At 43.0% G+C, this 23,580-nt stretch overlaps 1 protein-coding gene across 1 annotated transcript; it reads right to left on the reverse strand.

The window, feature by feature from the left end:
• Window positions 1-1,680: 1,680 nt before the first annotated feature.
• Window positions 1,681-18,073, reverse strand: Tmem231 (transmembrane protein 231). The gene is made up of 7 exons (XM_005318438.5): window positions 17,850-18,073; window positions 17,585-17,754; window positions 8,041-8,169; window positions 7,606-7,749; window positions 4,968-5,049; window positions 3,865-3,970; window positions 1,681-3,496 (listed from the first exon to the last, which is right to left on the reverse strand). The coding sequence occupies exons 1-7, from the start codon at window positions 17,986-17,988 to the stop codon at window positions 3,316-3,318; spliced, it is 951 nt and encodes a 316-aa protein (XP_005318495.1). The 5' UTR covers window positions 17,989-18,073; the 3' UTR covers window positions 1,681-3,315.
• Window positions 18,074-23,580: the final 5,507 nt, after the last annotated feature.

A 23,580-nucleotide genomic window follows, 5' to 3' on the forward strand; every position in this document is an offset into this window, starting at 1 on the left:
TCAAAAAAGTTGTCGTCCCCTCAATCTCCAGAGGAGGGAGGCTCCCGGGAGGACAAAAGGCCCTTGTGAAGGAAATCGGATCTTAACCTTGCCCCCCCACTCCCCCATCCCCCCATCCCCCGCTCGCGGTGACATCCTCGCAGTGACTTGGAATCCAAACTGCTCCCCCAGTTCTCAGCCTCAGCACTAAGCCAACACCCAGACACCTTGATGCCAGGGGCACCTTCGCAGGCTCTTAGACGTAGTAGCCCAAGCGGGAAGGCCAAGAGGCCAGGTGGCTTTCAGGAATTGGGACCCCGCAGTCGACCCCGCTTCCTGTCTCCTCCCTACCCTACTCTCGACCCCAGGCACAGGTTTGATAGCAGGTCCAGATAAATACAGGATACATTTCAACAAATAAAACATATCCTCCCTACACCCCCCCCCCACAAATAACAGGGCAGAGTCCTCTTATAAATAACAGGGCAGAGTCCAGGTGAAGGACAGAGCAAAGACTTGTAATCCATGATCTGAAACAAGTCCCTGCTGCCGGGAGTGTGAAGGGAGTGTGAATTAGTACCAACCCTGGCTGTGGGTTGGCGAGATGAATTAAGGTCCTTAACCACGGTCATCAGCTTTTTGAATTAGTAATTCCTTTCTAGGACCTATATTTTTTAAAAAATATATATTTATTTTTTAGTTGTAGTTGGACACAATACCTTTATTTTATTTATTTTTATATGGTGCTGAGGATGGAACCCAGGGCCCCACACATACTAGGCGAGCGAGCGCTCTACCGCTGAGCCACAACCCAGCACCGCCCCCCCTGCCCCGCCCAGGACCTATCTTAAGGAAATAAACCAGCAAAAAGTATTCATATAGAGGTTCATAGAAAGTGGGTTTTTTTGGGGGGGATGTGGGGGAGTTGTGGGAGAAAACAGGAAAGAGTAGAAATATGTGTATCAGAATGCCAAATGCCGACCATGATAATTTAGAGATTCAGACAAGAGTTATTATTATTTTAAATTTAAGGTTTGTGTCATTTACAGATTTTCCCTAGTAGGCATTTAGAATTTATTTGGTCCAAAAGTTACAAAAATCTTTTTAATTGCATGAATAGAAAGAGGAGAAGAAGATGGAGGAGGGCAGATGGGAGAAAAGAGGGAGAAGGGAAAGCAAAGGGGAGAGAGAGCTTTATTAACTTTATATGACAGAACCTTGGTGGGTCATTAGGTCCTGGCACCTGATTCTAGCAGAAACTGATCACTTGACAAAATTAGGAATCTTTGTCTTGCCTTGACCCCAAATACTGAGTAACAATCTCGAACCCTGATTTAGCTCTGGGTTGTAGCTCAGTTGATGAAAATCCTATTTCTCACCTTTTCTTCCTCTTGCAACTCTGCAGTGTGGTTCAGGTTCAGAAGCTACCATCATATGATCTGAAAATAATTTGATATTCACCAGACACAGTTGTAATTTTCCATGCTGTGTTTTCCACAGGCCATGTGGATTCCACCAAAAACTCACATTTACTTGGGGTTGGACCAGAAGACTTTTGCCAGAGAACCAACAAAAGCTCCAAGGTTTCTGGGCAGAGCCTTGGCAGAGGAAGCCTGCCGGTGAGTAACAGAGAAGAGTGCGCAACTTCTGCACTCCCTATTCTTCCCCCTCCAAACCCGTTCCCTCTATAAAGCCACAACCTTCCATTTTGAATATTTTAATTAGAAAGTTATAAAACATCATTAATTCTCCATATAAATCTCACATTATAATAATTTAATAAAATGCAATGCTTATCTTCAGCCATCTTTCCATATGGCATTACCTTTTTGAGATTTAAACCAGAAATCATTTTTCATTTATATCTCAAGGGAAAAATATGTAGGCATGTAAATAGCTCTAAATATTTTAAAAGAAGTCAGAGAAACTAGTGTTTGGGAATTTTCCTGCCCGAATACTTCAATATAGCTGTTTCCAACAATCTCATTTTGGTCAGCCTGAAAGAAAAGATGCTTTGGAAATAAGAACTGAATCTCCAAAGTAAGTTGAGGTACACACAGAGGGGAGTTTGTTAGTGGACATGAAGCATGGGTCACAGGGGACTGTCCTTCCAGTGCTATGACATGGTGAGGATCATAAAGCAGAAGACCTCGGACCAGATTGCATCCTTGCTCAGGATGAGACTGGGGCTGAATGGCGTCTTCCATGTACAGCAGAAGCCCACTCTCCCTGCCTGGAAGAGCTGATAGCCTATTACGCAGCTGCTGGCCAGCCTGGACAGGACTCCCTGAGCTAGCATCCTATTCCTTCCCTTGCTTCTCCTCCTGTCCTCCCCAAAGCACCCCTCTGCTGGGCACCCCGTTCCTCAGTCAAGGGGAATGTGAGTAGCTGGGCTTCCTGCTAGCCCTCCAAATAAACCCTGCGGTTGTCAGGCAGTGGGAGCCAACACCAACAACAACTCCTCTGTCACCCACGTCCTTTCAGGAAGAGGGAGGGCTGTCAAGGAGAAGGAGTGGCAAGGGTCCAGGCTGTTGGGTGAGGGCCAGAGAGAAAGGACCTGTTGTTACAACCCTTGCGTCCCCCCACTGCTGCTGGGGGGACTGAATGAAATAGCACTTCTGACTTCAGCCTGCCATTCCAGGGGCACAGACAGAGGGCAAGAGGCAGGGCACAGAGCCAGCTTCTGTAGCGCAGGGAGAGAGGGTGGTTCAGCTGAGCTGGCGTCTGTTAGGCTGAGGCAGGTGGACGGTCCCAGTGTCCTTAAGTCGCCCACCCTCCGCACAGGCTTTCGCTGCTCTTGTGCTGGGCCCTCCCCTTGCCGTTCTCCAGTTAAAGGCCTATGTTCTAGAAATCAAAGCTCTGAATGGGAACTGTAGATACCCAGGAGTAGCAAGTGCTAGGGATTAGCATATTTATCATGAAAGCCCTGAACGGAGTAAAGAGTGGCTTACAATAGGGGGAGGAAAGCACAGGGCTTCTCAGTTCAAAAGAGGAAAAGTCTTTCCTCCACCAGAGATGGGACTCTTTCCAAGATGTCAGAACTGTGATTTTCTCCTATGGGTAAGGCTAAAAACAAAAACAAAAATGAATGATAGCCTCGGGGAACCTGCTGACCTTCCCACAAACTAGTCCCTGACAATTTTGTTGGTGCTTAAGAAAATATGGGATTTGTGTAGAGCAAGATTGGAAAGAACCGTCTTCTGTCTCTGAGGGGAAAAACTCTGTGTAAGCCTTCACGTGTCCACCGCACTGTTTTCAGAAATGTGGTAACACGGTAGTTCTCAGAAGACAACAGTGAGGTAGCCTCGGTCCTGCGGAGTCTTCAGAAAGGTTTTCTTAGGATAAGTGCTCCTTATAGACTTCTCCCGGGGGCATTGCCGTTACAGGGATTGTAGTCACCACTTGATTCTGAAACACAAATATTTTGATTCTCTTGAACACCCAGAGGAAGATGAGCAAGATGCTGACATACTGGACCCAGGCAAACTTCACCATCTCCCAGAATCCTGGCTGGTAAGTACAGAGAGTTAAGGAATTGCAGATGACACGAAAATAAAAGTTGCACTAGAGTGCAGGTCAGACAGGAAATGACAAAAATGTTTCCAGTGCCCTTAAGATAAAAGGAATGATAAAAAATTATTAAGACATGAATATGGATGATCCTGACCTAGGAGAATTGCTCAGAAAGAAATACGAACAGGAAATGAGCTTTTTTTTTCTGTATGAGCAGTAGCAGACACGGCACAGTTACTTGAGTGGGGCTACAGCGCGGCAGCAACCCTCAATGTAAGGTGTCCCACATCTGTTCCTACTTGGGCAACCTGAGGAGTCCTTCCTTCCTTTGTGGACACTGAGCCCCCGCTGGCTCTCTAATAAAAAGGATATGAAATGACTTCCACAGGGTATCGGATGACAGCATTAATCACAAATGGAGCTTCCGCGGCCCTGCCCACCAGCCAGATGGGGTTGGCGTCATTCAGGACGGTGGTAACTGCAACACAATCACCAATCATTAATCTAGGATGGCCCTTTGGCAAAAAAGAAAAAAATATGTATGGGGAGGCTATAAATATTCTTTGATTACTGGGATACATATATATATATATACACACACATATATGCACACACACATGTATTTTGTACTGGAGATTGAACTCAAGAGATATTTTTCACTTCAAAATTCAGAAATAACAGAAGAAAGAAACTTGCCTGTGCAAAGTTATTCAGGTATTATTCAAGTACTTGTTAAAAACCTGGAGGCAGAGTCCTACTATTGCTGCATAGAATACTACGTTGCTGCAGGAATACTATATTGCTAGTAAAAATAAGGTCAAGTAGAACTTTGTATCGGTGTGGCAATATATTTATACTACATAGTTAAGTAAATATGAAGAATTTGAATCCCAAAGTGTTTCCACACTATAATGGCTATATGAAAAAGAAGAAAAAGTTGACTTGCAGGTCAATGGTTTTTAATTTTTTAAAAAAGTTCTTCTATCACTAGAATAATGGTACTATTGTAAGAAGTTAGGAATAAATATTGGAGATGGCTGGGTGTGGGGTCCATGCTGGCTGGTTGACCAACAACCCTTTTGATGCCTTTAGAGAAAACCCTAGGCCACCGAGCAGTCCCGCCCAGCATGCTGATGGAGCACCAGGACCTCAACCCTGTAAGGACTGCACATGTTCTGCCTCCCACCAGCACGACAAGGCTCTGCTCCTGCAGGGGGCTGCTCATGGGAGGTGGGGTGACTCGTTCCTGTCCTCTACTTCTATCTGAAAAGTATGGATATCAAATTGTCTTTGGTTTCTTTTATTGGTGTGGCAAGGGGAACATCTCAATTAGACTTACATACACATTAAAATAAGGAAACCCATCAAGCCAGTGGTCACTAACTTGTTGGACCACAGGAGGGGCATTGAGGTGGGAAGAGGCCAAGCTCTGAAAGTGGTGAGGGGTAGCTGAATGGCCCACACCCCAGACTTACCATTCCTTTCCTGGTAGGCAGCAACAATGTGGGTTAGATCATAGTCGTAGGCAAAAGGGCTGGTCCCATTGATCACAGACACCTGGGACACAGCAGGAGGACCTGGAGTGAGCACTTGAGACCTCGCTCTCTTCCCTCTACCCTCCCTACCCCAGAGACCGCCTTCTTGTTCTTGGTGACCTATGCCAGTATCAATAATATTTTCTTCAAGGAGGAATAAGCTCTCTTGCAATAATTTAAGTCCATTTACTTTTCCAGTAATTCCTTTTGTGGGATTGGAAATGGTGCCAATGTCCACCTTTCACAGGTTTTAAAGCTATTTATACAACATTCCTCTATTTCAATGGGAGAAATAATTTCATTAAATTGTTTTTTTTTGGGGGGGGAGGGTACCAGGGATTTAACCCAGAGGGGTCTTTACCACTGAGCCATATCCCCAGATCTTTTTTATCGTTTTGTTTTTGAGACAGGATCTTGCTAAATTGCTGATGCTGGACTTGAAATTTCGATCCTCCTGCCTCAGTCTTCCTAGCTGCTGGAATGTGGAATTACAGGTGCGTACCACCATGCTGGGCAATTCCTTCAATTTCTTTCCTCTCTTTTTCTCCTCCCCTCCCCTCCCCTCCCTTCTCCTCTCCATACTAGGGCACGTTACCATTGAGCCACATCCCCAGCCCTTTTTAAAATTTCAATTAGAGACAGGGTCTTGCTAAATTGCTTAGGGCCTAAATTTCTGAGGCTGGCTTTGAACTCGTGATCCTCCTGCTTCAGCCTCCTGAGCCTCTGGGATAATTGCATATGCCACTTCACTCAGCAATTCCTTTAATTTTTAAAAATAAACCATATCAGAAATTTAGCAATGCCCTAAGCAACTTAGTAAGATCATGTCTCAAAAAATAAAAAGTGGTAAAGTGCCTCTGGGTTCAATACCCAGTACCAAAAAACAAAACAAATGGACAAACCACATATTCAACACCTTTGTCTTTTTTTTTCTCCTCTCTGATTACTCTCTTAACTTTAAAAAAAAAAATTCTTAAATGTAGAGGTGGAAATAGAAAATGCAAAGGTAAGCATATAATCCTTTATAGTAGGAAATGACTTCCCGCCCTCTATTATCACAGTTGTTGATGTAATCTGATCTTCTAAGTTCCATAGTATGTTTACAGAGCATAGTCCTCTCCCTTTGTAACTTAGGTTGATATAGCTAAAGCCACCATAAATCCCAGTTCATTGGGAACAGTTGTGGTATATAGCTGTAATCACTGATAACATCCCTCTTTCATTCAAAAACAGCTGAACTCAATTTACATGGTTCCCCTGTGATAAAGATTAGGAATCAATGATTATCATGAGGCATGAGATATGGACTTAGCTTCTGGCTCTGTTACTTGGAAGCTATGAGAATTGGGGGAAATTAATTAATGCCTATAAGCCCCCAGTTTCCTCATGTGCAAAATAAGAGTTCATTCATTCATTAAATACCTCTGAACTGACAAGGTGCCAGGCACTGTTTAAGCGCTGGGGTGAAGGTATACAAGGTAGCAGCACTTTTAACACTGAGGCAGAAAACAAACACACCAGAAACATATCTTTAGGATGTTAGACGGCAGTAGGAAAAGTCATTCTGCCTGAAGAATGCTGGAGGAAGGAGGTCCACGGAGAGACTGTGCTCAGGGATCTGTGTGGATTGGTCCAGTAGGTTCTCTGCATAACTAGCAGAGGGAATGGCAAGTGCAAAAGCCCTGAGGTAGAAGCTGCTTCTTAGATTCAAAGAATAGCAAAGGCCAGCAGGGCTAGAACAGAGCAAGGAGGCAGTGACAGGACAAGTGGCTGGAAAGCTGGGAAATGACGAGTATAAGCAACCAATCTCAGGAGATTGCTGTGATGATTAAATAGATTAAATAAAGCCGGGCATGATGGAGCACGCCTGTAACCCAGTGGATCAGGAGACTAAGGTAGGAGGATTGCAAGTTAGAGGCCAGACTCAGCAACTTGGTGAGGCTCTACGCAACTTAACTAGTCCCTGTCTCAAACCAAAAAATAAAAAAGGCTGGGAATGCAGCTCAGTGGTTAAGTGCCCTTGGGTCCATTCCCTGGTACCAACCCCACTGCCCCCCCCCCAAAAAAAAAAACATTAAATAAGATGTTGTATGTAACCTTTTTCTCTTTCCTTTTCTTTTGAGACATTGTTGCCCAGGCGAGCTCCAATTCCTGGGCTCAAATGATCCCCTTGCCTCAGCTTCTTGAGTGCTGGAAGTAAAGGTGCACGCCACCACACCTGACTATAAACTTAACTCAGGCCTGACAGATATTACATATTCAAAAAATGGTGGCTAGTATTATTTTTATATGTTTTACATGAAAAGCTTACACGATCATATGGAATACACTGTGTATGTGTACCTGAAAGCAATAAGCAATTTAGTTCTTCAGTAAAGATAGTCATTTTCCCCCTCTCTCTTCCTGGGTATAAATCAAGGTAAACCTCCATATTCTGTAAGAATTTATGGCAAGAATTCCTCAGAAATCCTCATCTGTACCACCCACAGGAAAATGCTATTTCCAACTTTCATTTCTCTTCAAAGAATGTGATAAACATACAGGAACAAAGAAGGTGGGCGACAAGAAGCATTCTTACATTATATCGGACATCTAGGCCACTGTAGCCTAGCGGCTGCTTCTGCTGCAACCTTAGGTCTCCATTGACATACAGCTGGGAACCAGGAACAGCAAAGGAAGACTGGAGAAATGCCATGCTCTGCATCACAAAGGTTGACATCCTCTGAAATCATAAGAAGGAGAGATAATATTAATTGCCATTGTATCTGAAGGGTTGACAGTCACTGTCTATGGCTTAAGCTGAGGGTCTTCATGTATCTGGGTTAGCCACATGAGAGGCCCTGTTCCCAGAACCCTCTGAGCTATTAATAATTAAGGTATATTCATATGACCCCAGTGAAAAACATTCAATTTGCTTAAGTCAAATTTCCTATAATGCTTCTGGAAAGCAGGAGGATTCCATTCTTTTAAAAGACAAAAAGGAGAGGATAGGCCTCCTTAAGGACCAACTCACGTGCAATTGGTAGGAGAAGGTCAAGATGAGCTGCACACCAAGCACGTGCTCTGTGGGCTGCAGAGGAAGCTCCAGCTTAAGATGTAACATGTCCATTTTCCCATCCTGGTTCCTGTCTTCTTCTCTAGACTAGGAAACCCAAAGAGGGTCAGTGGCCCTGGTCCTTAACAAGTCTCTGAAGAATCCACATCACTTCTGTACCTACACGATGACCCGCTGTTCTGCTGTACGCAGGTAATTACCTCCCTCAAGGAGAGAGAGAAGAATAGGTGTGAATGGATCCTTACTGGGAAAGACACAATGTATACAGCCCTTGACATTCATATCTGTGCCTTTCCAGCCGTTCACAGGCTGAATGGAATAACAATAAACATCTGGATAGCATCATCTCTTTTCAGTTATCTAATTTTATCTTGCTTATTGGTATTTTTCGGTATATTTGGTATTCTTGGTATTTTTCTCTTTTCTTTTTCTTTCTGGTAACAGGGATTGAATCCTGGGGCACTTTACCACTGAGCCACATCTCCAGCCCCTTCTTATTTTTTTTTTTTTTTTATATTTTGGGACAGGGTCTTGCTAAATTGCTTAGGGTCTCACTAAGTTGCTGAGGCTGGCCTCAAATTTTCGGTCCTCCTGCCTCAGCCTCAGAGTTGCTGGGATTATAGGCATGTGCCTGGCTTCTTTTCTTTTTTAAAATAAATAAGTCTGAATTTGTATAGAAAATTTAAACAGCTCATCAGAATTGTTTGCTATAGCTTTAGAAGTCCTCCCTCCCTTTTTTTTCTAAAGTGCTGGGGGTAGAACCCACAGTCTCATGTGTACCCCTTCTCCCACTGAGCTGTACTCCCAGTCCTAAGCCAGATTTTAAAAATAGAAACAAAGAAAGAAACCCAGCACCCTCATTCTAATTACTATGTTCCTCCAAAAAATTCAACAGAAAATCACCAAGCCCTGAATATACAATCTCCAACCACAATTGTCTTTGCTTCGGGGTCCTGGTGAAGGCCCATCCATCTCAGGACTTTTAAGCCTTGTGTATCTTTTAGTACCAATCAATAAAATGATAAAAGGAAGCTAAGTGAAATCAGCCAGGCCCTAAAACCACAAATGTTTTCTATTATGGACATGAAACTAAAGAAAATAGATAAAAATCTGAGGGCAAGAGAGAAATCACAGCTCGTAACCCATATGTAGGCAATATTCAATGGATTAAAATATCAATACCCAGTCTTGCCATGCAGGCTTGCCCCATAGTGACCCTACAGTAACCAGCAGAAGAGGACGATCACTGAAATGTAATCACTACTGACTCTGGTCCTCAGCACGACTCTGGATCTTGGTGTTGTAACTGGTCCCCTTCCCACCACGTTCCCAGATGCTACCAGGGAATGTCAACATTGCCACCTGCTCCTCCCTCTTTTGGTTCACTTTGCTCCCCACTATTACCATTTTGTGAGGAAGACTTTTTTTTTTTTTTTTTAAATGTCTTTCAGGCTAGTAAGACTGTTTGAGATAAAGATGTCAATTTTCAGAAACTTTCAATTGTTTCTTTCTTTCCAGACAATAATGTCCATGTCCTTGACCTTATGATGGACAAACCTACCCTCCTTCTTCCACTGGATTCTACTGTCTGGCCTGTCGCATCAGCTTCACCAGGGCAGCGGGGAGATCTGTGCTGCCAGGGCTGATGATCGAGTACCTGAGGCAATTCTGACTTAGTAATTAAGAGTGGGCTGGAAAGAGGCTGTCTGTGTTCCTGTCCGTTTCCTTCAGCTGATGTCTGGGAAGATGATGAGGGACTGACTTTCTGTAAAGAACCCTCACCTTCAGGATCTTAGGACTGGACATGAAAACAAGGAGCTGTCTTCTCAATTTGAATCAGTTTGAGAGAAGGCGGTGGCCAGACGCCAACACAGTGTGGGAGGAAGAGAAACTCATCTCATTTGGTCTTTTTAATAAATGTCAAGCCTAGATATCAGGCCCTCCAGGCAGAGCAAGTATTATCCCCATTGTATAAATGAGAAATTTGTACAATGTAAGCTGGGGGCACAGGTACAGCTAGTAGTGGTAAAGACTGGATTTGAGATAAGGTCTTTGACATCAAATCTGGATCCCTAACTAGGACTATGTTCAGATCCACCCCCCTTAAAAAAAAAAAAATTCAAAGAGAACTGTTGACTAGGACAAACCTTTTTGCAAAAAGGTTACATAGATATTTGTGTGCACTTTTTTCACTCCAAGTTCACAGAGGACAAAGACATGGCAGAGTACCATAATTAGGGTCTGCTTTTAAAACTGGCTCATTAATCTGTCAAGTACTGTTTTACAGAGATTGAACCCAAAGGCACGACATTCCCAGCCCTTTGTAGTTTTTATTTATTTTGAGCCAAGGTCTCCCTAAGTTGCTTAAGCCTCCCTAAATTGGTGAGGCTGGCTTTGAACTTACAATCTTCCTGTCTCAGCCTCCTGAGTCGTTGGGATTACAGGTCTGTGCCACCAAATTCAGTTGTCAAGAACTTTCTGAAGCCCTACAACGGACCAGGCACTGTTTCAGATGGCTGGGAATAAAATTACAACAAAATAGACAAAGTTTTCATCCCAATGGAGCCAAGATTCCCAGCAGGAAAGATAGAAAACAGATAAAAATAAACAAACATGTTAACAATACCGGGTAGTGTTAAGTACCCAAAGAAAAATAAAACAGGCTAAAATTAGAGGATGGGTGAAGGTAGACATTAACAAATTTTTACAGAAAATATTCAGGATAACCTGCTTCTGTTGGTGACTTGAATGAAGAGGAATGACAAGGCACAGGAACGTCTAGAGGAAGGGTGATTCAGGCTAAGGAAGGTCCTGTGCTCCAAGTGTGGCGCAAGGGGTAGTGGCTGGGAGCTGGGCAGCAAGAGTAAAGGGGAGGGCAGCAGAAGAGGAGGGTGAGTGAATGCTGCATCTCCCACAGATGACCTCTTACCCGGCTAGACTCTCACTCTCTGGGCTGCAAGAGGGGCTACCTTGGGGCTGGGGATGTGGCTCAAGCGGTAGCGCGCTCGCCTGGCATGCGTGCGGCCCGGGTTCGATCCTCAGCACCACATACAAACAAAGATGATGTGTCCGCCAAAAACTAAAAAATAAATAAATAAATATTTAAAAAAAAAAAAAAAGAGGGGCTACCTGTCTATGCTACTGCTGGACCCATTGATGAAATCAATTCTAGTGCAGGTACCTCCAGAGTATTGAGGAAGGACCCACCAGAGGAACCCGTAAGGTGGAGGAGAGCCGTCTGTTTGCTTCTTGTCCCGGTTTGGGTCACCCCAGCAGTGGTTCTTCATTCTGGTAGGTCGCAACTGGTTGCAGCTTGTTCCCACTCCTAGAACCAGGCACATCGTGGCTCCTACTGGCAGAGACTAAACGGGAGCCAGCAGGCAAAGGACCATGTGGTTTTTCAGCATCTCAGCAGGAGCATCAGTGAGCAGAGCATCAGGGAGCAGGGTGCGCACAGGAGGTGGCCTTGGAGCTACAGGTACCTCATAACAGGGCACACCCAGGGCAAATGGCTAGCTGTGACCACACCCAGGGCACACTATCTAGCTGTGACCGTTATTCCCAGGACGTCCTGACTTGCAACATTTTTTTTTTTTTTCATCAGAGTTTCTACAGAATCTGATAGTTTGTTGGAATTTTCTTTGGTTCCTACTTCATTTTTACCTTTCATTCTGAGTCGGGTTCTTTTACTAAGTGCTGATTTCATAATTTATATCAGGGTCCATTTCACCATAGACTTGTCATTACTGGGTTCCCGTTTTTTTCTTTTTATGCTGAAAATACAGATGGGCACTGATATTTAGGTCTCTAGCAAAGTAGGACTGCTACTTCATGATTCCCACATCCATCAAATCCTTACCTCCTGTATTTGGATGAATCTAAAATACCATCAATTACAAACTGCATCATTACTTTACATAGCCGGAAAAAAGGGAAAATATTTTCAATTAAATAGGGGCATAATGTTTTCTAATCACTGGAGTATTTATTTTATACTTATTGAAGGAATTTTTAGATTTATATCAGATATCACATTTATATCAGATATTTATATCAAATTTCACATTTATTCACATGGAAATAGAAGCAAAATAAATTGATCCAGAGATTCCTAAAACTTCTTCATAGTCTCATTCTTTTGAATCACATTTTAACTTATTCAATCATATCCATACTTTTCCATGAAATCCTGTCTTCGTACCATCAAGCATGCTGGTGATACAGCATTTAAAGAAATAATTCATAAAGAGAACTAAAATCCATTGGTCTGGGCTCTTAAGCAGGCTTTGAAATTATGCAGCATTATCCTATTTTTTAAATGCCTCCTGAGCCTTCCCTTATCCAATCTCCGACTTTAGGCGTTAGAATAATGTTTCACTAGTGTCTTGAGGAGGGTGTTTTTTGTTTGTTTTTCATGTTGCTGATTCCCTTTCTGCAAGTTTTGCCAAAATGGCACTTTCGATGTTTGCATGTGGGTAGACAACCAGAACCGTGCCAGGTCTGCCTTCTGGTTAACAGCTAATGTCAGCTGCCCTCACAGGAAGACCCACTCTGATTTCAGAGATGAGGAAAAGTCGGTGCTTAGGCATGTGGTTCTCCCAGCTCTGGCTCCAGCCCAGGATCCTCCTCTCACCTCAGCTCCCCATCCCCCAGCTCCACACAGGCCTTCAAGAGCCACACCCGGCTCATCAGGGCTCACTCTGTTTATTTCCCTCTCTTTTGAAAAACAACAAAAGCTAGACGTTCAGAGTATTGAAAACATACGGATTTTAGAGATGCTGTCCAAGGTGATCTGACTAAAGCAGAAGTGTCAAGCAACTTCTGTCTGCAACTTCTGAGGCATCTTCCAAAATTAGCAACAGCAAAGCTGTCTCCCAGCATTTTGGTCAAGCCCTTGACCTAAAAACCATCATTTCTTGGCTTCTTGGGCAGACAGTTTTCCAGACAGGTTGAAGCCAGTCTGGCTTTATGTTCAGCCTTGGAAAATAAAAAAATAATTTTGCTGTAATAGGATTAAGAGTATAAGATTTGATGGGCTGGGGTTGTGGCTCAGTGGTAGAGCACTTGCCTCACATGTGTGAGGCACTGGGTTCAATTCTCAGCGCTGCATATATATATAAGTAAAAGGTCCATCAACAACTAAAAAAAAAAATTTAAAAAAAGCATAAGATTTTAATCTGAAATATGAAGTTTCCATCCAGACTCTGGTCACCTGAAAGCTTGAGCAAATGACATCACTTCTCTGAGTCTATTTCTTCATCTGTAAAATGCAGGTACGACCTCTATCTCACAGGGTTACTGTGGGGATAAACAGAGACTAGCTCTTTAACAATGAAGAGACATAATGGAATATTACTCAGCACTAAAAGAAAATAAAATTATGGCATTTGCAGGTAAATGGATGGAGTTGGAGAATAAGTGAAGTAAGCCAATCCCCAAAAACTAAAGGCTGAATATTTTCTCTGATAGTGGATGCTGACCTATGATGGGGGCGGGGCAGGGGGGCATGGGAAGAATGGAAGAACTTTGGATTGGGCAAAGGGGAGGGTGGGGAGGGGTTATAGGGGTAGGAAAGATAGTGGAATGAGAATAACATCATTACCCTAGGTACATGTACAACTGTACGAATGGTGCATCTCTATATCGTGTACAACCAGAAAATTGAAACGTTGCACTCATTTGTGTACGATGAATTGAAATCCATTCTGCTGTTATGTACAACTAAGTAGAACAAATTTAAATTTTTTTTTTCAAATGAAGAACACACACAAAAAAATGTTATAGTTAACACTAAGTGATTACTATGGGCCAAGTACTATTAAAGAAATTTGTTATGTAAATGCTTATCACCTGCCTAAGGCATAGTAAACCAATAATAATTTTTACTACTATGGCTTATAAGCGTATTACTAAGCTATTGCTTGTATTTACAAATATTGAAGACATGATTCACATGCCATAAAAATCGGCCTTTTACAAAAACATTTAGCTGAATGCAATGCCACATTAATTCTCAGAGACTCCAGAGGCTTAGGAAGGAAGATTGCAAGTTCAAGGCCAACCTTAGCAACTTAGTGTTCCCTCCCCTTCCCCACCAAAGGGCTGGGGACTTAGCTCAGTGGTACTCCTGGGTTCAATTTCTGATCACCAAAAATAAAATTTTAAAATGAAATAAAAAATAAAAACTTAACTCCACACATGTGCAGGCACACACCACTCCCAGTCTCTTCCCTCATGATGCCCTGCTCTGCCTTGGGACTTTGCCAGTAGAAGAAAGACTGGAGGTAATGATGTCATAAATTATAGACCCCGGCCCATCCCAGAAAGAAGGGGATAGGGAGACTAAGAAACTAAGAAAAAGGAGTTATAGTCTTGTGTTTTACTAACAGTGTAAAATTATCCAGTCTGGGGATAGTAGTCCTGAGCTCAATAGTAGTCCCGAGTTCAATCCCTACCACTGAAAACAAGCAAGCAAACAAACAAAAGCAGTATTAAAGAGAATTAATGGTCTGGGCACCATAAAAATAAGAGGTGGTCTTGGCTTCTTAGACTTAAAATTGGAACCTGCGCAACAGAGGCAGGGGGAGACCATGGGTGGTGCCTTCCAGGGAGAAATTTCTGGTTATAGAGATAAGAGCTAACTAGCAGTTCAACTGGGGAGCCAACCAGTTGTGACGAATGAGCAAGTAAAAAGAACGAGTGAATGAAACCTAACGCTTATCCTTGTTTTAATGATTATTGTAAGTTTTCACGATTATTTCTTAGACTCAAGTATCTAGAAGTCTAAGAGAGAAATACACCAATATAAAGAAAAAAATTCTACCAACAATTCAAGGCACAAAATGCTATCTTTTTTTTTAATTCCAAACAAAATAACTAGCAAGTTATTTTGTTTGGAATTAAAAAAAAAATGCTAGGCAGGTACTCTTCCACTGAACCACAACTCCTCCCCCCCAAAAAATAAAGTTTTTCACTTTTGGAAAGGAGATACATAAAAAGTTGAACACAAGAAATATGAATACTGAGTACATGATGAAAAGTCAATCTACAGCTGGGCTTGGTGGCACATGCCTGTAATCCCAGCGAGCGGCTCCGGAGGCTGAGGCAGCCTCAGCAAAAGTGAGGTGCTAAGCAACTCAGTGAGACCCTGTCTCTAAATAAAATACAAAATAGGTGGGGATGTGGCTCAGTGCCCCTGGGTTCAATCCCCGGTCCTGTGCCCACCTCTCCTGCCTCGCACTCCCAAAAGTCAATCTACTTCCCTGCTGGCCTCCCATCTAGTCATTCTTCCTCAGAGACAGGATAATCTCAAATAAGAATAAAAATGAGCAACAGGTAATCATTAGTGAGAAGCAAATGAAAGATGTGTTTCCTGCTCCTGCTCTAATCCCTGCCCACCTCCCAGGTGGGGATTGAATCCAAGGCCTTCAGAGTACATCTGCTTTACCACTGAAATAAATCCTCGGCCCTCCAGTTCTTTTAAATTCACTGTAAAAGACCACATCACGCCAGGCACAGTGGTGCATGCTTATAATCCCAGTGATTTGGGAGGCTGAGGCATGAGGATTGAAAGTTCAAAGCCAGCCTCAGCAATTTAGGGAGTTGATAGACAACTTAGCAAGACCCTTGCTCAAAATAAAAAATACAAAGGGCTGGGGATGTGACTCAGTGGTAAAGCATCCCTGAGTTAAATCCCAGTACTAAAAACAACAACAACAAACCTGATCATTTAAAGAATCAAAGAATTCAATGATGTTACAAAAACATACAGCTTCCACAGCAAATTTTTTTTTTAATCTCATTTACCTGATTAGTGTTTTTAGAAATGTATCCCTAGGTCTTTAAATAACATTTGCATTAGCCTTGTCAGTTTCTCAGTTTTAGGAATTCTCTATTGGCCTCCCAAAGGAAAGATGATTTAGCTCCCCTCCCCTTCCACCAGCCCTGTCTGCACATATACACCTTTCACTTCCCCACAATCAAGTTAAACCCATGTTTTGGTTAGCAAATATTCAGTGTTCACATAACTAAGACTATGTAAATCCTATTCAAAACCCTGATTACTTTTTCTTCATCACATTTTATTTCCCTGCAGTTCATAATTACTTTGTTTGCTTAGATGTACTTATGCAATTTCAACAAACACCTTCTATTTCAATTCCTCACAACTTACAATTTCAAAATTTTAAATTTAAGCTGGTCACAGTGGATGTGCACCTGTAGGCCCAGCTACTGGGCAAGCTGAGGCAGGAGGATCACTTGAGCCCAGGAGTTCAAGACCAGCCAGGGCAGGATAGAGAGACCCTATCTCAGGGAAGGAAAAAAAGAAAAAAGAAAAGGTATAAGATTTAGTCAAAATCTTGGGGCTGGAGTTGTAGTTCATTGGTAGAGCACTTGCCTAGCATGTGTGAAACACTGGGTTTGATACTCAGCACCCATAAAAATAAATAAAGATTTTGTGTCCATCTACAACTAAAAATATTTTTTTAAAAAAGATTCAGTTAAAATCTTGTTCATGGAAATAGTGTCCTTACCAATTAAAAAGTTGGAGCAAATCAATATGGGCCAACAGGGAACTGGATAAATTTATTAGTTTTTCCATATCATGAAATACTTTGCAGACCTAAAAAGGGTAGGTTTATTAAAAGTATTCATACATGCACCAGACTGTCTTTAATTTGTCATTATGTATATGAGAAATTCTAATATTTGACAATGAACATATACACTTTTGTAATCAGAAAAAATAAGAATAAATAAAATAGGCTGATGGAAAAAAGTGAATTTTTTTCCCCCTCACTCGAACAAGTTTGCCTTGAAGGCCAAGCATCTCAGAGATGTCGGAAGAGATCTTTTCACATTTCTAAAGGAAAATGTTTTCAGAAAGTGAATGAAAAGGGAGGGGGGACTGTAAAGAAAGCATTCGCTAATGCTAAACCAAAAGCCAAATTGTAAACAGTAAACTCAACTTCATGCCCTAAGGTTGCAGGATGGAGCAGCATCTAAAGGAAAAAGTCCAGGCGGGCGTGGCTTGGCCGGAGCACGCTGGGGAAGTTGCTTAGCCAATCAGCGCCTGGACTTCCCCGGGTCCAGTCGGCCTGAAAAGGCCTGCCTTCCCGTGCCGAGTGTTAGGATGCACGAACGCATCGACACGAGGGAGTTAGCAGAACAGCTCTCGGTCTCAGGGTCCGGAACGGGCTTCCACAACCACCCTCTCATCGGGCCATGAACTCGAAAGTGACAAGGAACAGGGTTTTGGCTGGACCCAGGAACTGCCTGCAAGGCTGGCTTTCCGGGAGCCGGGATGTCTGGGAGAAGAGAATGACAAAACAGACCCACTCTCCAGGAAATTAAACACGGCAGGCCAAAGAGCCCGAACAGCCTCCGGGGGCCAGAGTCCTTAAGAGCCAAGCTGCTGTGCCCGGGGTCGAGGCCGTTCGTCCCGATCCAGCCCCTCTCCACCCAGTCCCGGGAGGGTTAGGACCAGATGGGAACCACACACCGAAACGAGCGGGACGCGCAGGTGATCCCCCTGCAGCCGGTTGAAGGCGGGGAACGTGCTCCAGGCCAGGAACCCGCCGTGCTCCGGCCCCAGCAGGGCCACGAGGAGCACCTGGTGCTGGAAGCGCACGGTCGGCTGCTCCTCGTAGCTGCTCCGCTTCAGCCAAAACCCTGAATTAAAGAGGGCGGTGAGGAGATTAGGAGGGGCGGCCGGGGCCAGCAGCGAACCGCGAGCTGTTGCCGCGCACCGGCCGGGACAGTCTCACCGTGGCTCCGGTAGGCCACTAGCAGCGGCGGGATGTAGGTGAGGGCGGCGGCCAGCAGCAGGAACAACGCGGCTTTGGAGCAGAGCCCCGCGCGGTAGCCGCGCTCGGCGGGGTGAGAGAAGAGCTCGTACAGAGCCATGAGCAGCGCGTGCTGTCCCGTCGCTGGCCGGGCGCTCTTCGCGATTCCAGAGGGATGACTAAGTTTGGCTTCTCCTGGTTGCCTTCGCTTTGGTTTCCACGGCAACCAGCAGCGCAGGGAAAGGAACCAATAGCAAGGAAGCGGGGCCTTAGCAGGGAGGAGCTAACGGGGGCGGTGCCTGCTGGAGACCCTAGTCTCCTTAAAATCGGAGTTCAGTAGGATGTCTCCCTTCAACCAAGTCGTAGGCATGTTCTTTGTTAACGTTTATGTAAAACAAGATGTTCTGGGGCTGGGGATGTGGCTCAAGCGGTAGCGCGCTCGATCCTCAGCACCACATACCAACAAAGATGTTGTGTCCGCCGAGAACTAAAAAATAAATATTAAAATATAAATAAGTAAAACAAGATGTTCATAAAAGTTTATTTAAGTGCTTCATTACAGGTCATCTGTTAAGCCCCAGTTTGGTTCGTACTGAAGTCTAACAATGCACATTAATCCGGCTGCAGCCCTGAACATGGTTCTGAGCTAAGATCAAAGCCTCTGCTTCCCAAATTTCTGTTCCTTCCACTAAGTCCAAAGAAGGTTAGGACACACAAATCCCCTGGCTTTTCGAGAGATAGAGGGTAGTCACTACATAGCTGTTTCTAGTATACTTTGTTACTTTGCACTCGGTACAAGTACCGAGTACGGCTGCTGGTTTTAGGAAAGCTATGGTCCTGCTCAAAGATAACTTTGGCTTATCATTTAATTGAATGTTCCCGACACCTAATCAAATTTTCAAACAAGGCCGATTATCTTTATGACCCTTAGCCAAGTTCTCATCGCAATGTCCTGAGGTATCAAATTGCTGTGTCAAGAGATAGTGTGAGGTTATGCTTTGAAGTAGAGTCCAGTAGTAGATGCCTCTATTTTGAAGGCATATCTAGAAGTGGAGGTTAAGACCTGCACATTTTGAAAACTATCCCAGGACCCTTACTGTAATTCAAGATGTCAATTAATGCTGTTAGCAATAAAATGCTTTTGACATCTTTTGGTCCAGTACTAATCGTTTTCACATTAAATCTTTACTTAGGTGGCAACATAGCTTGAAACACAGAAATTGTGCCAGGTGTGGTGGTGGTGCACGTCTCAGGAGGTTGAGGCAGAAAGATTTCAAGTTCAAAGCCAGCCTCAGCAATTTAGTGAGATCCTAAGCAATTCAGTAAAACCTTGTCTCCAAATAAAATATTAAAAAGGGCTGGAGATGTGGCTCAGTGGTTAAATGCTGCTGAGTTTAATCCCTGGTGCCAAAAAACAACAACAAAAATGTATATGGGCTGGAGCTGTAGCTCAGTGGTAGAGTGCCTGCCTAGCATGTGTGAGGCTATGAGGCACTGGGTTTGATTCTCAGCACTGCATATAAATAAAATAAAATAAAATATTTTGACAACTAAAAAATAGTTTTTAAAAAACAAACTGTTAGCTTAATTCTGTAGTATGATTCTGACATTATATTGTGTCTATACTTTTTTGTTTGTTTGTTTGGGGACAGTGGGGTTTGAACCCAGGCCCTCAAGCATGCAAAACAAGTGATACACTACTAAGCTACATTCCTAGCCTGTATCCTCTTTAAGGATGACTTTCATTTATTTAAATAAGCACTAAAAGAAGGGTCCTTTGAAAAAGATGGATCTAATATACTGTAGATAATTTACTGCTGAGATACAGGGAAGTGACTGATAAGAAAAGAGGAACAGAGGTGTATAAAGTGCCTCAGCTCTCTGAGATGCAATGAACTTTTCAGAAGTAATTAGTAATAATGGATGCTAACAGATACTCTGCTTCCATGATTTGAAGAAGCTAGTCTTTGTGGTTTTATTTCAATTTTTTTTTCAGTACTGGGGATTGAACCCAGGGGTGTCTACCACTGAGCTACATTTCCAGGCCTCTTTATTTTTTTTATTATTATCTTGAGACAGGGAGGGTCTCACTAAGTTTCCAAGGCTGAGCTTTAACTTGTGATCCTCCAGCTTCAGCCTTTCAAGCTGTTGGGATTACAAGCATGCTCCATTGTGTTCAGCTGCTCTAGATTCAATTCTTTGAGAGTATTAGATTTAGAAAATGCCAAAGATCTGTGTATACTGCCATTTTTCATATATTCATGATGGAGAACTGACTTCTCATTTTCCATTTCCATAATGCTCTTGTGTTTCATACAATTATCTCCAAAGGAGCTCATTCTCATAAAACTACACATTTTAGTCCTATTCCTCTCCTTTAAAGAAGCTCTTATTCAGTCTTTCTAGTCAACTTAGAACTCCTGAATATTTGCTTCAAAGCTTCCAAACATTTATTTTACCTTGGTATTTATATCACTTTCCATTTTCTTCCAACCCCAGGCTTCGTTTTGTTTTTATTTTTGTCTTTTGTTTTTGGCATTGAGGATTGAGCCCAGAGGTGCTTTACCACTATATACATACATACATCCCCAGTCCTTTTTATTTTATTTTGAGCATGTATCTCACTAAATTGCTGAGGCTGACCTCAAACTTGCAGTCCTCCTGCCTCAGTCTCATGATTTGCTGGGATTACAGGTGTGTGTGCCACCACACCTAGTCCCAGCCTTTTTTAAAAAGTTTTAGTTGTCAATGGACTTTTATTTTATTTATTTGTATGTGGAGCTGAGAATTGAACCCAGCACCTCGCACATGATAGGCAGGCACTCTGCCACTGAGACACAGCTCCAGCCCCCCAGCCTTTGCTTTTAACTGGAAAGTTTACCTTTGAAAAATATATCCTTCTCTTTGCATCAGAAGATTCACATTCTCTGTGAAGTCCTCTCTTGCTTAGCCCCACCTGGTTTTGTGCTGGCCCTATTGTCCTAGTTATCCTTCAGAATCTATGTTCAAATGCCTCTCCAATATTTGAAACTCATCCTGTGAGTTTTTACAGGTCTGTTAATGTGTCATTGCATGTCTCTATTATCCTATTTCTCCTTCTGATTCATCTCCTCAACTAACCACCTCCTCTAGGAATGAATCCAGGGACCTTATAACAGTCAACAGCTAAATACAATGACCCAATAGATAAAGAAGATGATGGATGCATATTAAGGCAGATCATACAAGCCAATTAGAATGGTGAACTGAAAAAAGATATCAAAAAAGCACATGAGGAAAGTACATCATTGGGACATTTGGAGATAAGCCTATGAGTTGGTGAGCCGTGGATCTTTTCCCTGAGAAGTATACTTAGCGTTTACACATTGCCTGCTTGGACTAGGGCACAATGACCAGCTGTGTAAAGGGAAGCAAGGGGCCTTGAATCCAATCCTTTTTCTTTTTTGGTGGGTAGGGGTGGAGGGAGGCAGTACTGGGGCACTTTACCACTGAGCTACATCCCAGTCCTTTTTACTTTTTGAGACAAGGTGAGACAGGTTAAGTAGCCCTCGATTCAATTCCCAGCTACACACACACACACACACACACACACACACACACACACACACACACACGTTATATATACACATGTGTATATGTGTGTGTGTATACCCATATATGTATCTCCCGAATGCAACTGTTTTCCATCACCTCCACAGACACCATCTTTATCTAATCCAGTGTAATTTTCCACCTGGATTATTACAATCTATTCTTAATGATTTCCCTGCTTCTACCCTCATTTCCCTATCACCTCTAACTATTTACACAGAAACTAGTCTTTTAAAGAGAGAGTGAGAGAGAGAGGGAGACAGAGAGAGAATTTTAACATTTATTTATTTTTTCTTAGTTCTCAGCGGACACAACATCTTTGTTGGTATGTGGTGCTGAGGATGGAACCTGGGCCGCACGCATGCCAGGCGAGCGCCCTACCGCTTGAGCCACATCCCCAGCCCCTAGTCTGATTTTTTAAAAAATACTTTTTTAGTTGTCAATGGACTTTACTTATTTACATGCAGTGCTGAGAATTGAACCCAGTGCCTCATACAGGCTAGGCAAGGGTCTACCATTGAGCCACAACCCCAGCCCTTTTTTGTCATTTTTGGTGCCAGGGATTGAATCCACAGCCTTGCACATGCTAAACATGCATTCTACCAGTGAGCTTAATTCGATTCATCTGAGCCCTGATTGTTTTAAAAGGTCCCAATGTGTTTGTTACAATTCTGTTTAAACCCCTTTACTCACTTCTCATCTCATTCTAGTAAAATCCAAAGTTCTTTGCATGGAATTCATAGTGCCACACACATTGGTATCTTTGATCTCATCTCCTGACACACTTGTTATTCAGTTCCAGTCATGGGAGTTCTTCACATTCCTGGTGTATTCCAACTACTTTATCTAATTAGCATTCTATCCCACCATCACTCTCTAGCAACCTACCAGGCTCTATTTTTCTAAGTAGCACCTATCATTACCTGACATTTATTTTTTGTCTTATCCCATTAGAATACAAATCCCATGACAGCAAGGGTGTTGTGTGTTTTGCTCACTGTTTTTCCCCAGCCTGTGGAACAGTGTACTTGTATGCAACAATACCATTTCAAAGCATGAAATTCAAGGAATTTTTCACTCCACTAAACAAAAATCTATTCTGGTTGCTCCAAATCACAATCTTAAAATAACAAAAATACTTTTAGAATGAAGCTAGATTCCACAGCACCCATCAGGAATTTCAGCTACAGGGAATGATGAATTACAGTGCTCAGACATACAGGCCTGACAGATGCATCAGAATCACAAGCACGTGACAGAGGTCATGAGTGTAATTATGTGAACATTCTTGTTACATGTTCACTAGTTCATAAACAGATGGTGACCCAGACCAGACTTCCTTGATGACTCTGCTTGGTAAAAAGGTATTACATCACTGATTGGAGAACCTCAAGGATATGCCTAGGCAGGTACACACATGCTGTGTCCAGATGTGATTGGTAAGTCACTCCCACTGCAAGACAGGCAACTTGTCTCATGACCAGTTCTCAGAGGAATTCTCCAAGTCTAAGGATGAACATTCTTTGCCTCTGTCAGTTACGGATAAAGGCTTTCTGTGATCAGTGATGTTACACCACTCAAATGCATATTTGTCAATGAATTCCACTACTATGTATAAAGCACCAATACAAATTAATTAAAAATGCGTACTTGTTATATCTTTCCTAGATGTTTACTCAAATTCTTACTCGTGAATTAAGGAAAGAAATGGGATTTGTTTAAATCAATGTCTAGGTCCAGGGCAACCTATTATGCACTCTCCAATAATGGACCCCGGGTGGTCATCAGTAGCCCTCCACACACAGTGCCCACGAACTAGTCTCCTCCAAATATTAAGCCCCCGACCTGTCACCAATCCAAAAAATATTCCTCAAGCATTTCCCTTGTCATCGACAGTCACTAGAAACTTCTTCTGTCATTAATAATCCCAATACGCGGCCACCAAAGCCACTTCTCCCCAAAATACCCCTTTCTATAAGTGCCCTATATTATCAGTCTCATTCTTTCCGGAACCCCACGGCCCCGACACCACACTCCTGTCCACTCCTAGCCGGCGTCCACAACTTCACTCACGCACGCACCGGGTAGCCACTGTCCAGATTCCACCTTCCCCACCCTCCCC

This window comes from Ictidomys tridecemlineatus, chromosome 15, assembly GCF_052094955.1.
Source record: "Ictidomys tridecemlineatus isolate mIctTri1 chromosome 15, mIctTri1.hap1, whole genome shotgun sequence".
Lineage (NCBI taxonomy): Eukaryota > Metazoa > Chordata > Mammalia > Rodentia > Sciuridae > Ictidomys > Ictidomys tridecemlineatus.

What these genes read in the sequence shown, in the direction of transcription:
- Tmem231 (XM_005318438.5), bottom strand. Translation starts at nt 17,988, where the DNA reads ATGGCTCTGTACGAGCTCTTCTCTCACCCCGCCGAGCGCGGCTACCGC. An exon ending in CCTTCTCCTACCAATTGCAC is followed by an intron (nt 7,750 to 8,040) that starts GTGAGTTGGTCC and finishes TTATGATTTCAG; the next exon opens with AGGATGTCAACCTTTGTGAT. An exon ending in TGCCTACCAGGAAAGGAATG is followed by an intron (nt 3,971 to 4,967) that starts GTAAGTCTGGGG and finishes ATTGTGTTGCAG; the next exon opens with TTACCACCGTCCTGAATGAC.